Here is a 15,954-nt window from a genome sequence, read left to right as displayed (position 1 = left end):
GGTAACTTCCATTTGAAATGCTCACTCCAGTTGTGGAAGATTTAGGTAAAGCCATAATACATCAAAATGATCAACTCTGACCAATTACATTTGAAAAACACACTCTCCCAATGGAACATATTTCCAAAATCTTCCACAGGGGTAGTGAGGATTTCAACTGGAATAGCCCATTGTTTGATATGACAGTGTAATATCCAGAAATAGTTTTATTCCAACTTCTTAAATAACCCCATAAAGTTTGACAAAGATAATCATGATTATGGCCTTTGCAAGGTTTATTTGGCACTCTGTGCTTCATAAATATATTACATCATCATAATAATCACAGGGGTAGTGAGGATTTCAACTGGAATAGCCCATTGTTTGATATGACAGTGTAATATCCAGAAATACAGTTTTATTCCAACTTCTTAAATAACCCCATAAAGCTTGACAAAGATAATCATGATTATGGCCTTTGCAAGGTTTATTTGGCACTCTGTGCTTCATAAATATATTACATCATCATAACAATCACAGGGGTAGTGAGGATTTCAACTGGAATAGCCCATTGTTTGATATGACAGTGTAATATCCAGAAATACAGTTTTATTCCAACTTCTTAAATAACCCCATAAAGTTTGACAAAGATAATCATGATTATGGCCTTTGCAAGGTTTATTTGGCACTCTGTGCTTCATAAATATATTACATCATCATAATAATCACAGGGGTAGTGAGGATTTCAACTGGAATAGCCCATTGTTTGATATGACAGTGTAATATCCAGAAATACAGTTTTATTCCAACTTCTTAAATAACCCCATAAAGTTTGACAAAGATAATCATGATTATGGCCTTTGCAAGGTTTATTTGGCACTCTGTGCTTCATAAATATATTACATCATCATAATAATCATAATTTTGTAAAGGTAACAAAACATACTGCATAGCAAGTTCATTCACACCAGCCATGGAAGTGCACCAACTTCAGACAAAGGAATATTTAATTTCTTAAAACTTAATTAGGAATATTAACCCAAGAAATGGCACATATGAGGGGATTCATTATAGTAACTTCACTCTGAATAATCACATACCTTATCCCTACATTTTCCAATACTATATACCCTGACTTTGTGTTATGAAATTGGCAAAGTTGAATCGTACACATCATCTTTGAAATACATTAATATACACTTGGTGTCACATGATAAATGCATCCACTTCCTATGTTATCAAAATTCACGATAAAAAGGGATGAAAGTAGGTTCCTACATAAAAGTTTTGAGCATGCTGCACTTGGCACACAAAATTCCAGAGTGTGTGAACATTAGTCAGAGTCATTATCATATATTTTATATTTTCTTCACATATTATGTTTAAATCTGATACAACAGTGCAATTAAGTTACACTAAGTGACATAAAACTTAAGCACAAACTCAGTCTCACCCTATACTTTTATGTATCTCAACCACTGAAGGCTGGTTTATACAAAACTACCTGGTCTAGAATTTATTGTGGCAAAGTCATGCACATTAAATATAATAAAGAAAAACAAATGATAAAGACGCAACAATATAATAAAAGTAAGAATTAAAGATACTAGTTCCTATCTGACATCATCTGATGGTTTGTTTAAACACAGAGTGCCCTGTAATAGTTTTGCTCCTTCAAACATACAGACCGTCTAGGTCAAGGTTAGGTCTTCATAAACATTAACAGCAGGGACTGCCTTTTGAGAGGAGTGAGAGCAATCACACCTCTACAGCTCTTAAGTTGCATTTGCAAGAGTGATTTATAGCTCCTCTAGCTAGATGACTTGTTAAATTCTTATGCTTTAATGGCCACAGCTGCAAATAGTTCTTCTAAGGCCTCGTATCCATAGGCTGTTCCCTTGTGGCGTGTGCCCTTGTTCCGTGTTCACTTATTCCCATGTGACCTGCCACACAGACAATCTACATGGATACGGCCACTAAGCAAAACAAAGGTTTGTTGTCTGTGTGGCAGGTCACATGGGAAAAAGTGAACACGGAACAAGGGCACACGTCACAAGGGAACAGCCTATGGATACAAGGCCTAAAGCTCTTCTTGAAAAGACCATAAGAGCATTCTATAGCTCTGTTCTAATTTTCAAAAGACAGTCCCTGTGACAGGATCATCAGGCGCAAACCTGCTACTTTATATCTGGCTTTTAATATATTTTTCTTCTTTTGCATGGTCCTTACAGTCTTTTTTCATTTGTTTGAAACTTACACAAAATAAATAGAGGACAACATTTAAGAAATGTAAATAAGCACAATACCTGTTTTTGAAAATTTGCACCGTAATGAAGTTACAAATATAAACCCTTTGGCAAAGAACTCAAAAAAGGGTTAAAAAATGCTGAAGATTGATTTTTACAATATTTTTACAATATCAGTACACAATTATTGACATCTACAAAGCATGTTCAAACTACCAACTTACATTTTTTCCAAAATATTTGGTGACACATACTTCATACTTAAAAAAATATATTTTTGTCATTTTTTTTTGTTATATAGATATCAACAGTGTCTGCTCATTTACAACAACTTTTAAATTTAGGAATTTAGGACCAAGAGTTATGTCAACTTTTTCAGTTACTTGGATCTATTTATATTACATTTTTGTTATTAGTTTTTTCCTTGAATAGTTGAGTTTATTACACCTCATACATATTCATGAGAGATTATATCATGATTACAGTGACTTTAGCCATGTGATAGTTTTTACTATCACATGGCATGAAAAGAAACCATGTGATATCATGATATAAAACAAATATTACATGCCAATATACGTGTAATAGTAAAAATATATCATTCGGTCAAATTTTGTACTATCACACTCATAGGCATGTAATATTTGTATAATGGCACCAATTCATTGGTCAGTCGCAGCTTGACACAACCCAAGTTGATTGACCTATCTTACCGGACGATATTTTTCCCCCTATTCACGATATCATCATCCTTAGAGACAAAAGTTTGTACTCCCTTTCGTACACATGTTTTCCGACTCACTTTATGATTCATAAAGCTTGCGTGAAGCTGTTACGTTAAAATGTTTTAATAATATCAAATGTCAGGTTACATAAAGGTCATGAAAATATTTTGAAACTTTATGAATGAAAAAAATACAACAACATATTTAATATGTTGTCAAAACAAATATTGTAAAATAATGTCAACAGTAGAATGATTGGCAGCAAGTTTTGAACATGTTTGAACGTTATTAAAACCTTTTATACCCTTTATATAACCTGACCTTTAAATGTTTTCTAGCAACTTTTTACAAATGTTTTCGAAAATATTTTGTGTTTGCTGGGTTATACCTTCAACCCATATGCCTCCCACAAAAATGTTTACATGATCAGTCCAAAAGGATTTAATATGGTGGACTCTTAACTGACATGATGCATAAATACTACGGGAAATACACCATATTAGATTGGCACACATGGGGACTAAAATAGTGTAACCACGAAGGCTGAAATTGAATGACATCTGGCATATTCAAAAAGGTTAAACTGAGTGCAATGCATAATACTATGGTAACTAAAATGTGACATGATCAAGGAGAATGAGTCACATGTCGACCCTGGTCAAAAATGAGTTTTACATATTTTTCTATAGAGGACATTTAGAGCTTTCAGAAACTGAAAACTTGATGTTGATACGACTTTTCTTTATGAAGTTACGTCAATTAACTAACCATTGAAAACAATATAAAACAAAAGAATTGCCTTTTATTACAAAGAGACACAGTTAGGCCAAAAAAAAAAAAGGTTTGTCTCACGTCCACCGCCTGCATTGGATTTCTGATGGTGAAAACATTCAAAAATAAAATTCTATTTCACAATTGTTATAATATTTTCAAATAATGAAGACAAATTTCCATTGGCAAAACATAATGGGCTAAAACCGGCGAGTTTTCAAGGAGGTAACCACCTGAACACCTGATTCTTTGATAAAATTTAAAATAAAAAAAACGTATTGGATTTGTAATCACTAGGGAGGACATAAGACAAACCCTTTTTTTATGGTTTATGCATAGAAGACTAATTAGTGCATGCATTGTAGGAATAAGCTTACAATGTGCAGAATGCATTCAAGTAACAGTCTATTGGACACAGTTTGGTAGGGTACTTACTGACAAAATCGGTAGGTGTACTAGTGTATCAGTGGCATTCAAACATGGCAGAATCTGCCTTCTCCATGTAAATTCATTGGGTCAATCACATCAGAACAGGGACCCTTGAACCAAGCAACAAAACTTGGATTTCGTCATCATCTTGCAATCTTTTAACTCTCTTCACGCGAGTGTTGACTGCAGACGCCATTAATTCAAAAATTTCAAAAATGTAAATTTTCATGACCATATTTGGAATCAGCATGAAAAATGCATTAAAATGAGTACAAACAAGCCTAGTATTGGTCCAGTAGTTCTTAAGATAGCTCTTGATATTTTGAGAAAATGTTTCAAAACTTTTTCAGTTGAAGCGCATGGCTAGCACGCAGAGCATTAAGTGGAGCTTTTCTTCTTGAGATTGGATATTTATCGACTGTGTGAAAATGGTGTTGTTCCTTCCTATCCTGAAACACATTCTGCAAACAATTCAAGTGTCCTTCTTAATCAGTCACATACACTATGAACCACAATGGCCTCATCCCAATGGCATAGTTCAATAACCTCAATTAAACAATCATAGTGAAAAATTTGACTTCAAGTTGCAGACTGTGAGTTTTTGTACCCAAATTGTCAAAGGTCATTCAATGAATGTACAAATGTATTGGGGTTAAAGAACTGTGCCCTGATAGATGGGCATGTTGTGGATCCTAGTGATATTTTGCTTCAATTACGTTTAGCCCAATTCTGTTTCTAAAGGTTGTTCAACTATTAAAATAACATCTTTGATAATAAATAGCAATACTGCCACAGCACAAGCTTTCTCTGACTATTCTGCCAATTGCAATGAGTACTTGCTAGCAGTGCTGTGTTAGTGATAACTATATAAAGTCTGCACAAAAAGTAACACAGCTGTTATAAATACGCCTATAGCTTCAGAACTAATAATTGTGTTCACAATATTTCAACATAGATAGAAGGATGACACACACATTTTGATACCCCATTTGTCAAATGTTGTTCAATATTAACAACACAGTAGTGCTTTTAAAGAAAAATACCTGAATTTAAAAGTTGCAGTCTACAGCGATCGATGGTTATTATGCCAGCACTGTAGCACATAAAGCATGCCAATATCTTCCCACTTACTTCAGATCAATACAAATAGCTGCAACTTTTAAATTCAGGTATTTTTCTTTCCAAACACTGCTGTATTGTTAATATTGATATAAAATTGGACAAATTAGGTATCAAAATGCGCGTAAATAAATCATCCTCCTCTCTATGTTGAAATATTGTGAAAACAATTATTAGTTCTGAAGATAGGCGTATTTATAACAACTGGGTTACTTTTTGTGCAGACTTTAGATATGTGCACTACAGCAATCGTAACTTTATCATTGATCATTATGCATAGATTTACAATGTACTTATCATAACATCTTTGCTGTGAAATCGATAACATACAGGTTGTATCCATCATTGGAGATTGGTACCCATCAGTTTTTGGTGTTTATTGACAAGCCCGCTCCTTTAATATGCAACCTTGGATCCTCCTGAAATGCTTAGGATTTATAGTTTTATTACCTTTTATAAAAAGTATCTACATGTACCATATAAAAATGCAGCGCAGTGATTTATAGTGCGCTACACACAGGCACAATGCCTAGACGTTGATCCACAAGCCTCAGCACACTTTAGAGGTTGTCGCTGACCACTACGGCCCCACATCATTCCATAAACCATTCAACAACAATTCATGGACTTTACTGCTTCAAGAGCGCACACTCTAGACATTCCACATATAACTTTCGCAACCAGGATCAGCACTGATCAGGATGTGAGTTTCGTACGGGTTACAACGATTATTAGCAGTGAGTTCCTTGTCCAGGGGAATTTCAAGCTAACTCAATTTTTCCACGAGAGCGTACTAGGCAGCACCAGGGTTCGAACCCGCAACCTCTCGCACCATAGTTGAACACCTTATCGATTGCGCTAATATGTATAAATATGGTAGCTCCTACATTGCATTTTGTTGTGGTAGTCTTGTCCATAATCACTGGAAACTGATGGGTACCAATTATTTTGATGTAGTAGTCTTGTACATTATCACTGGAACCTGATGGGTACCAATCTTTTTGATACAGCCTGTATATACAACATAGCTAATGGGCTATTCCAGTTGTAATCCATACACCCCCCTATGGAACATGTGACCTTAATCTCCAACACAGGGGGTGTAGATTTCAAATGGAATCACCCTTTCAGGTAATTCCATTTTAAATTCACACCTCCTGTGTGGGAGGTTCAGGTCATGTCTTCCATAGGGGGTGTATGGATCTCAACTGGAATAGCCCATGGGTCCTTCCTAGTTCGAGACGTAACTTACATGTGCACTGGTAAGCTTCTAGCATACATATTAATATACCTAAAATACATATTACACAATGGTAATAAAGTAATATAAAAAGCTGAGGATCTCTGCTTTTTCACTTTCCTTAGCACAATATTGATGCCTTTGATACAACATTTTTATCCCTGTGCACGTTAAAGTGTCAGAGCTATTTGAAAAGAGAAGGAGGACCATCCCCGGTTCTCATATCTGCACTCAACCCTCTAGGTTCAAGAGGACAAGATGGACGCGATACAACGTAAGTTGTCTACCCATAAATCCAGCAGAACTAGAACTAGAACACTGATCATGTTCAATCCTGATGATTATGTACAAAAGTATAGCCTCTGTACCAACAAATCCATGATGCCTGATTATTAACAGACATAGAAATGGCTCTATGTATAGTCTATATATCTACCTTGAGTCACCGGCACTACCTTTGAAGTTCAGCGTGTGCTGCATTGGCTTAGCATGGCTTCTTCATGTACATATGTGGCACGTTGATCGCGCGCATAAAAGTATGCACTTGCACCAAGTAACGCTAAGCTAATGCAGAACATGCTGACCTTTAAAGCTAGTGCCGGTGACTCGAGGTAGATGTATAGACTATAGATACTGTGTACCTGAGTGGGAATCTATCAAGTAACTCAAATATTGCACTAACAGTTTTGTAGGTCTCCTGTTCTCGTGTTTTGGCAAAAAAGTGACACAATTTTTGTCTTCCACCATATTTTGACACAAGAACCGTAAGACTGATAGTGCACTGGGCAATTCCATTTGAAATTCACACTCCCCTGTGGAAGATTTAGCTAAAGTCTTCCACAGAGGGAGTATGGGTTTCAAACAGAATAGACAATTGGGGTAACTTCCATTTGAAAAACTCACATCAGTTGATGAAGATATGAAGATAAAGGTAAATCCATATACACTGGAGTACAAGATTCTAATTAACCCTAGCCAATTCCAATTGAAAAACATACTCCCTCTTTGAAAGATGTTTCTTAAATCTTTCACATGAGTATGGCAAATTTTAAATGAAATAGTCCATAAATTGACATTCTTAGAGGTATGTATCTGATACTTTTCAATCTGCTGGTGCAAATTTTAAACACATCCTAAAACCTTTTCAAAAACCAAGTTACAAGTTTATCAAGCTTCATCTCAAGTTGCCCCCATCCCCCCATTATAAAATAACCCCAAATATCATAAAAGTTATTACATTAAAACAGAAATACCAGTTTGTTTCCTGATGGGCACGCAAATGGCTTTTGGGAGCAAATTCAGTGTATATTAGTTTTTAGTCAGAAATTCAGAAAAAAATACATTTACTTAGAAAAAAAAAAAAAAGATGGTTTGTCTCAAAGCTCACAAGTGGTTTGAAAACAAATGCAATTTTTTTTTATTCCCGACTTAGTATTTTTAAGGTATTTGAGAAAAAAAATCTGATTTTCACTGAATTTTTCCGAAAAAATGAAAAATAAAACAAAAAACAAATTTGAAATAAAAAAATGTCCGCATTTCTTTTTTTTCAATTCGCATGATTTCACAAATGCACCCACGACCTTTGAGACAAACCTTTTTTTTTTGGCCTTACATGACATGACAAAATGCCCAAGAAAACTAAAGTCAATATTTTTTCTCATAGAGTTTGTTTTACAAATCAGATGATATCAATAACACATATTGAAAACCAATCTCAAGCGCTCCCATAAAACGTTCCATTCTATTCATCATATTTAACCTACATTTGTGTACTTTGCAACTGATTTGATCTATTTTTGGGATTTGACCATAAAATCTAATTTAAATAAATATTTAAATGGATTTTGTGTCTTGCTTTAACACTAACAGAAAACAAGATATTTTATATGCATTATGTAAACATTTTTGTGGGAAATACAGCAACACCTTGATACAGTATACATTTTACTTAAGTTTGTTCGGTTTATATAAGGCGGAAAAAATAAGACTCATAACATCGTGTATTGATATACAATGGCATGCACGCAATTGGGCGCAATGCTTACACTAGTTATGCATTGGGCAATGGGTGTCTGGTGCACGCTTATGTGGGACTTCATTGACGCGCGCAGTAACAAAAGCCGAATAATTTCCGCCTTGTATAAGCCGAACAAACTTTAGTGGGTATTCCAGACCTTTTCGTTTGAGGACGAGCGATCGCTCTTTATTATTATACGTCATATTTGAGGAAATTGGCCCACTCGCCTAGCTTCATGCTAGCGAGTGATTAACCACTCGCCTTTAAAATCTAAACGGCAAGGCCTGTACTCCATACAGATGTCCCAAGCACATCATATAAATTTGAAACACTTCTGTTTGTCGTGAGGAAGTCTTGTTTTAAACAACACCGAGTCGACTCTGAACTGTGTGTAAACCAGTGGTGTGTACCCATATATGCTGGTGAAGTACTGTATGCATAAATGCCGCTCCTGAAAGTGGCTGTCGTCCATGGAGAGTGCGTCTGGGCAGCCTGGACAACGAAACGTCCACCTGGAGGTTACCTGGAGTGATGGGGGGGGGGGGAATGAAACAAAACAGGAACACATCAAATTAGTTAGTGAATTGGTTTCTTAGATATGGTATAGCAAAACCTGAGATTACACAAAATATAGGACAGTATTGTATTGGCAGACCTGCCAACCTATGGCAGTCAGAAAGAGGGACATTGAGACCAAAACCTTGTGTACATGTACACAAACCAGGTACCGACATATTCAAAGACTTGAGTGTGCAGTACTTTAAGAATTCAGGGAAGGTTCTGCAGGTCTAAATTTATCACAATAGACTAATTAGAATGCTATAGCAAAATTTAAAAGTGAAATTTGCATCCTTTTCTGCTGTTCTTACATTTAAATTTGCCATCACTGAAATTTTCAGAAAGCAGGACTGTCCCTCTTTTTCACTTTTGAAAAACCCAAATGAGGGACAGTCCCCGGGGGACAGTCCCTCAAAATGAGGGACAGTTGGCAGGTCTGTATTGCATTCAATTTGTTAAAAGAGGTGTGATCCAATCAATAGCCTCTGCAATCCCCCATTCTTCATCAAAACTGAGATATCGGTATCAGCTGAATGTTTTATCATCACCCCCAGTAAATTCTATTGCCCAAGATATGCTTCATTTAGATGGTGTGACCAAACATGTGGTGAATTGTGATAATCACAACCAGAAATAAGTTCAATGTCACAATTTGAGATACAGGACTCGTTAAATATAAAGAATATAATAAGAAAATATCTGCTGTTTTTGGTCATAGTTTCAAAAATATCATATCCATTGGATTTTTTAAAGTTGGGTGTCAATTTAAAGCTAGTACTTGGTCAGAAGTTAGTCAACTTAATGCAAAAAGTTTGAAAATGTTGTGTATAGTGTTTTGCATCTAAACTTCATGTACTGTCCTATGGGGGGTATTGTTATAAACATTTTTGCTTTTCTATGAGAAAGGTTTTTAACACAAGTCAACACATACATAAATGACAGCCAGTGAAAAAATTTCACTGACCATCCAGGATTTGAACCTGGGACCTTCGGATCACCGGGCGATGCTCTACCAACTGAGCTAATGAGTCAGATGGAGAAGAGCAGTGATGTTATTATCTATAGGCCTTCAGTTCAATACCCGCCCTCTATCATCTTCTCATCCAAGAAGCTTTAAGAAAGAGGTTTGGAAATCATTCCGAATTAATATTATTTCTCCGTCATTTTTGCTTTTCATATAATTTTTATCAAAACTGCTGGAGCAATATGTAGTGAAGCAAATTATGCAGATATCACCAGGGACAGGCGATTTGCGCGGAACTTTTTTTCCGCGCATTTGGCCATTTTTTTCCCTAAGGGCAGGGATACATGATTTGCACTGAAAAAAAAGTTCCGCGCAATTCGCTACTTTTTCCCGCACAAATCGCCTGTCCCTGGATATCACATAGACTGAGAGAGAGAAAGAGTACAACAACACAACTTGTCAATAGAGGAGTTTACTATTGATTACATTTATGAACCTCTTGCGACTACATGTTGAAGGATATTGAGTACTGCATTGCCGAATGTCCACACATGGAAGCAATCCAACAATCCAAATCCATTTTCATCTACTAAGAGTAGAAATCCATCGAGCTGTTATTGCTAACATTACTCACTTATGTAAGATGGTTTTCATGGCATACTTATAACTGGATTTTTACTATGCTTCTTGTTACAGATTGACCCTTTTTTTGGCCTCAGCTACCCTCTGACCCCATTTTTTTAGCATTTTATCGTCAAATTGCCAGGATAATGCAAACAATTTCAAATTCTTTTATTCCAGATAAGTTGTATTATAATTTTGGTAAAATTGGAAAAAAATATAAGAATTTTGCTCCATTGTTTCGACATATTTTTCCAGATTACCCTGTTTTTTTTATGTTCTACTGAATGACCCGTTTTCAAATGTTCTACCTTATGACCCCGGTTTTTTAATTTCTTTTACCCAATGACTTCAATTTTTATACAACATTTATTACCGCTAGGTCCCCACTTTCCGAGGACAGATACCATCATTTCTGAATTTTCCCCTCCCCCGACAGACATCACAAATATTATGTATGTTCTTTGGATGAGAAGATACAGAATTTAAAATCTGTTCACACACTGACATCACCAGCAGCACCTCGCAAAAGTGATTCATATGTATTACCTATGCAGGCAAATGCACACACACAATAATATCAACGGTAAGATCTATTTCCACTTCTCAATATCACCTTTCAAAGTGCTTCCAGCTTTTAAAAATATGAAACAATATGGGATGAAACAATACTATTGATTAAGTATTGAACCTCCTGAAACTACATGTAGTAGAATATTCAGTATTGAGTGAATACTGTATTGCATATCACAGAATGTTCAATTGTTTTGTTGGAAGATGCCATAGATTTTGTTTTGTATGTTCCATCTACCCTCAAGTAAAAATGTCAAATTTTGCTTTTAAAAGTTCAAATTCTACTTAAATATCAGAGGAAAGGGTCGGTCGTATTACACAAATAAGAATGCAACTATGTTTTAGTGTTCATGGAAATGCAGTATATATATACTATATACTATACCTAGCAGTCTTTAAATTCGTAAAAAAAGATTATGCAATTTTAAGTTTACAACATCCAACATCATGATTTTCATTTAAACGTTTTCCCAATGTAAGTTTAAACTTCGGAAAACATAAATGATCAAGATGTTGGGAAGTTGTTACTACATGAATGAACCTGCACACACACTATTTTCAGACAGAAGAAACTGATTAGACTCTAGAATACTGTCCCATAGGTCCAGGGGTAACAATTTCACTGTGCAAGCAAAAATACCCCTATACAAGAGAGTTTGCCACTAAATGCACCCACTTTGAATTCAGATATAAATTTTGAAAAGCTACCTTTAAAAACAAGTATAGCATCAGCAGAAAAACTACCACTTTTCTTGTAAATCTGTGCATAACCACAAAATATGTAACACAAGTTAAATGCTTTATACCCCTTCCTTATTTGTCATGCATGTGAACAGCATATTTCTTGAGGTCTCCCTCCTGCCATATTGGGCCGATATATAACAATTATTACGAGACAATGATGCCACTTGATGTGAGGAACTTAAAATCTTGAAAGAAAAAATATGATCACACTGAGAGAACTTGTCTTTATTTTCATAATGACTACTCTTATATTATCTTCAGGGTTCAAATTTGGCTGTATCACATAGAAGTTTGCTCCATATTTTGAAGTAACTGCTACCCTATTTTGCATTTGTATAGCTCTTTTTATAGTGCTTTAGTATATGGAAGTATGCTGATTATGATGAATTAGCCAGAAACTGCTACGCAACATTTTTAAACGAATTCGACCCTGATTATCTTGATCATCAATTTAGCCATATATACTAAAACTGAACTGAAATATCACAAAAACACTCCTTTAAGTTTCCTATTTTCATTACAGAACCATCAGCCAGAAATCCAATCACTAACATCCAATTAAACTAATTGGGTTTGTGTCTGTACCATTAGACAATTACAATGGGATATTCCGGTTATAATCCTTACACCCTCTGTGGAACTCATGATCCTAATCTCCCACAAAGGGGGTGTAGATTTTAAATGGAGTCACCCATGGTGTAATCCAAACACCCCCTATGGAAGATGTGACCTTAATCTTCTGCACAGGGAGTGTGAATTTCAAATGGGGTCACCTAAATGGGCAACTGTGTGAGAGATTAAGGTCATGTCTTCCATACGGGGTGTATGGATTTTAACTGGAATAGCCTAATGTTTCAGGTTGCTAATGGATCTTTCCATGCACAAAACAGGACTCCCACCACAAAAGATTCCTGACTCAATTTGACTTCACTGTGGTGAAATGGGATGCACCTACCATTCTGCTGTTTCACTGTAATTGCATTCATGGGCAAGGCTTCTATGTTCTGCTGTTTCACTGCAGATGCCTGCATGATGTTTAAGATCCAGATTAGTCTGGACTTACTAAATCTAGATCAATTAAAGAGTAGTGTATTTCTCATTTAATATAAGCACATCATTATTACCCCATCCTGATAGGCTGCATGTACAATTAATGTACACCCTGCAGGTTATAAAGGTAATAACTCATTCCAACATCTGTGGCTAAACAGTGCCCATGCTTTTAACCCCATGAGAGCTACCTGCCCATTGGTCAAAAAGAAGTTTTCATTATCAATTGGACCAATCAGCAACATTGTTAGAATAATTTCACCACACAAAAAAAATTGGGGTAAATTATTTGCAAAGCTCCATTCTGATTGGTGATTAAAGTAAATATATCATGTAATTGACCAATCAGAAGCAATGTTAAATCGGCAGGTACCGTAGTGCTCAGGGGGGTAAACTGATACAGAAATATGGGGTGTGTCCTACAGATAGCCTAGTAACCGGTTTTGCGGTTGTAATTCGCTGTCGCAGACCCTGGGATTCATGCATGCGCAGTGGTTTGCATCGTGGTATTTTGTGGTTTCTATGGGTGTTAGGGTGGGGTTAACCTATTGGTATGGTAGTTATCTGCTTATTACATCACTTTGACAATGAATTCCGACACATTTCTGTATGTACTACACTCAAGTTAGCTGAATCGATAAGGCGTTTGACTATGAAGCGAGAGGTTGCGGGTTTGAACCCTGGCGGTGGCTTAGTTTGCTCTCGTGGAAAATTGAGTTAGCTGGAAATTCCCCTGGACAAGGACCTTACTGCTTATTGTCTTGTTGTAACCCGTACGAAACCTGGGGAGCTGATCCTGGTTGCGAAGGTCAATTTGTGGAATGTCTAGGGTGTGCGCTCTAGAAGCTGCAAGTCCCTGAATTGTTGTTAAATGGTTTATGGAATGTGTGGGCCGTTACGACAACCTGTAAAGTGTGCTGAGGCTTGTGGATCAACGTCTAGGCGTTGTGCCTGTGCGCTTTTTTTTAGATCGCCCTTTGATTGAAATTATTGAGATTAATCACTGTCGTCTCTATTCATCATTTATGACAAGATTGCAATTAAAGTGCATTAATGTAATTCAATTTGGATCTAGAACACTTCGATGTTGAATTCACCAAAGCTGTGATGTTAATCAAGTTGTGTTACTTGTCCTATAATGTATTGGTATCTCGCGAACATTGCAATCAATACAGTTGTTTTAACTGACATGATGATCAATGACATGCCATTTGCATCAAGCATACAGATTCCATCTGTTCAAATATTTGTCATTTTGATTTGAGCTGGCACTGTGTTCAATTTCTTTTAGCAATTGCTCCACAAAAAATACTTTCCCAAACCTGAAGATGTTAAAACTTATCAAATATTCAAACACTCAAATCCTCAAAGACATTCCTAAAGTAAGTCTCACTGCATGCATAATTCACTACTTTCTGACGTAATTTAATTCTCAAGTATCACATTAAAAATCTCATTATAACATCCCAAATCTTCAAGGAACTAAATTGATAGTCTCCAAAAATGGGAATATTGCATTAAAAAATGAAACTGGTTCGCCATCAAGTGCATTTACCCCAGTAAAGCAGACAAGAGCCGCAAAAGAGAGCTTGGAGCCACAAACCTGAAATGAAAACAATCAGCAGCAATGGGCTATTCCATTTAAAATCCACATTCCCCCTGTGGAAGATTTTGGAAATATCTGCCACAGGGGGAGTATGAAGTTCAAATGGAAGGAGCATATTAGGCAGCTCCATTTGAAACCCACCCTCCCTCTGTGGAAGATTCAAGTTGAATCGTTCTCAGAGGGGGTATAAATTTCAAATAGAGCTGCCTAATGTGTTCCTTCCATTTGAAATCCATACTCCCCCTGTGGCAGATATTTCCAAAATCTTCCACAGAGGGAGTGTGAATTTTGAACGGAACAGCCCAATTGGCAGCTGCCTAGCTGACTGACTCTCTATTGCGTTTTACAAGTACTTCGTATTGTCAATTAATATCTGACTGCATACTTACGCCTCGCAGTAATATTCGGGTCTTGAAATGATGGTTCAGTGTTTTAAGATATTTTTGATGGTGGAGTGATCGCCTGAGATGGAAATGATATTATCCTTGAAGAGATTTCATGCAATCAGGTCTGCCATTACCGGTATATGGTGGAGTACAGGCAAATTTGATCAGTATGTGAAATAGAATGTACATCATAGTAATAAGTTCAGTTTGCATAATAGGTGCTCCTTCAATGTTGGTACTTTTCAAAAAGTGACTATTTCTATTCAAGTTTGATGGCATTTTAGAATGTCCTGTTTAGAAAATTATGACTGAGTCTTGAGCTTGCCAATATTCATTAATTGAACAATAAGAGTTCATAAAATACATCAAAAGTCTTTATTTCTTTCTTATATCTTCAATTTCATACTAAAGTATCTCAGACAAGGAAATCATAAGGAATGCCATTCCTTATAACCCGATAACACAATCTTTTTAGTATGTCTTTTTTAGTATTCTTAGTACTCAATGGGCTACTGCAGTTGAAATCAAAACAAGACCTTTTATACCCTAACCCAACTGAGTCTCACTAAAGCTCACCACTCTGCGTGCATGCAATCAGCCTAAGTCATATATATACCCAGGGAATTGCTGCCCTGGGCAGCCAAACCTCGGTAGCTACATGTCGGTGATCATGTGTGTGGCATGCGAGGGGTCCCGGGTTTGAATCCTGGGGGTATCAAGTGACTTCTTTCTTCACCTTCTCTCCTTTTTTGTTTCTTCTTTCCCTTGCGATAGTAAAAAAACCCACTGGTAGGGTTAGGGTTAATTAGCATGTTTTCCCCAGATTTAGGCCTTCTTTAACCCTAACCCAACTGAGTCTCACTAAAGCTCACTATTAAAACCATTAAAAAAAAAGTCCGTCCACCTGCAGGGATTTTTTTTGTCGC

General features: G+C 36.3%; 1 protein-coding gene across 1 annotated transcript in view; it reads right to left on the bottom strand.

Moving 5' to 3' along the window:
* Positions 1-8,349: 8,349 nt before the first annotated feature.
* The window catches only part of LOC140159365 (exostosin-like 3), a 141,369-nt gene continuing 133,764 nt past the window's right edge, over positions 8,350-15,954 (bottom strand). Inside the window, 1 exon segment of the mRNA XM_072182813.1 lies at positions 8,350-9,049. Coding sequence (XP_072038914.1) covers positions 8,840-9,049 — 210 coding nt within the window. The 3' untranslated portion in view covers positions 8,350-8,839.

Source organism: Amphiura filiformis, chromosome 8, assembly GCF_039555335.1.
Source record: "Amphiura filiformis chromosome 8, Afil_fr2py, whole genome shotgun sequence".
NCBI classification, from domain to species: Eukaryota; Metazoa; Echinodermata; class Ophiuroidea; order Amphilepidida; family Amphiuridae; genus Amphiura; species Amphiura filiformis.
This window is presented reverse-complemented; position numbering and strand designations above follow the sequence as displayed.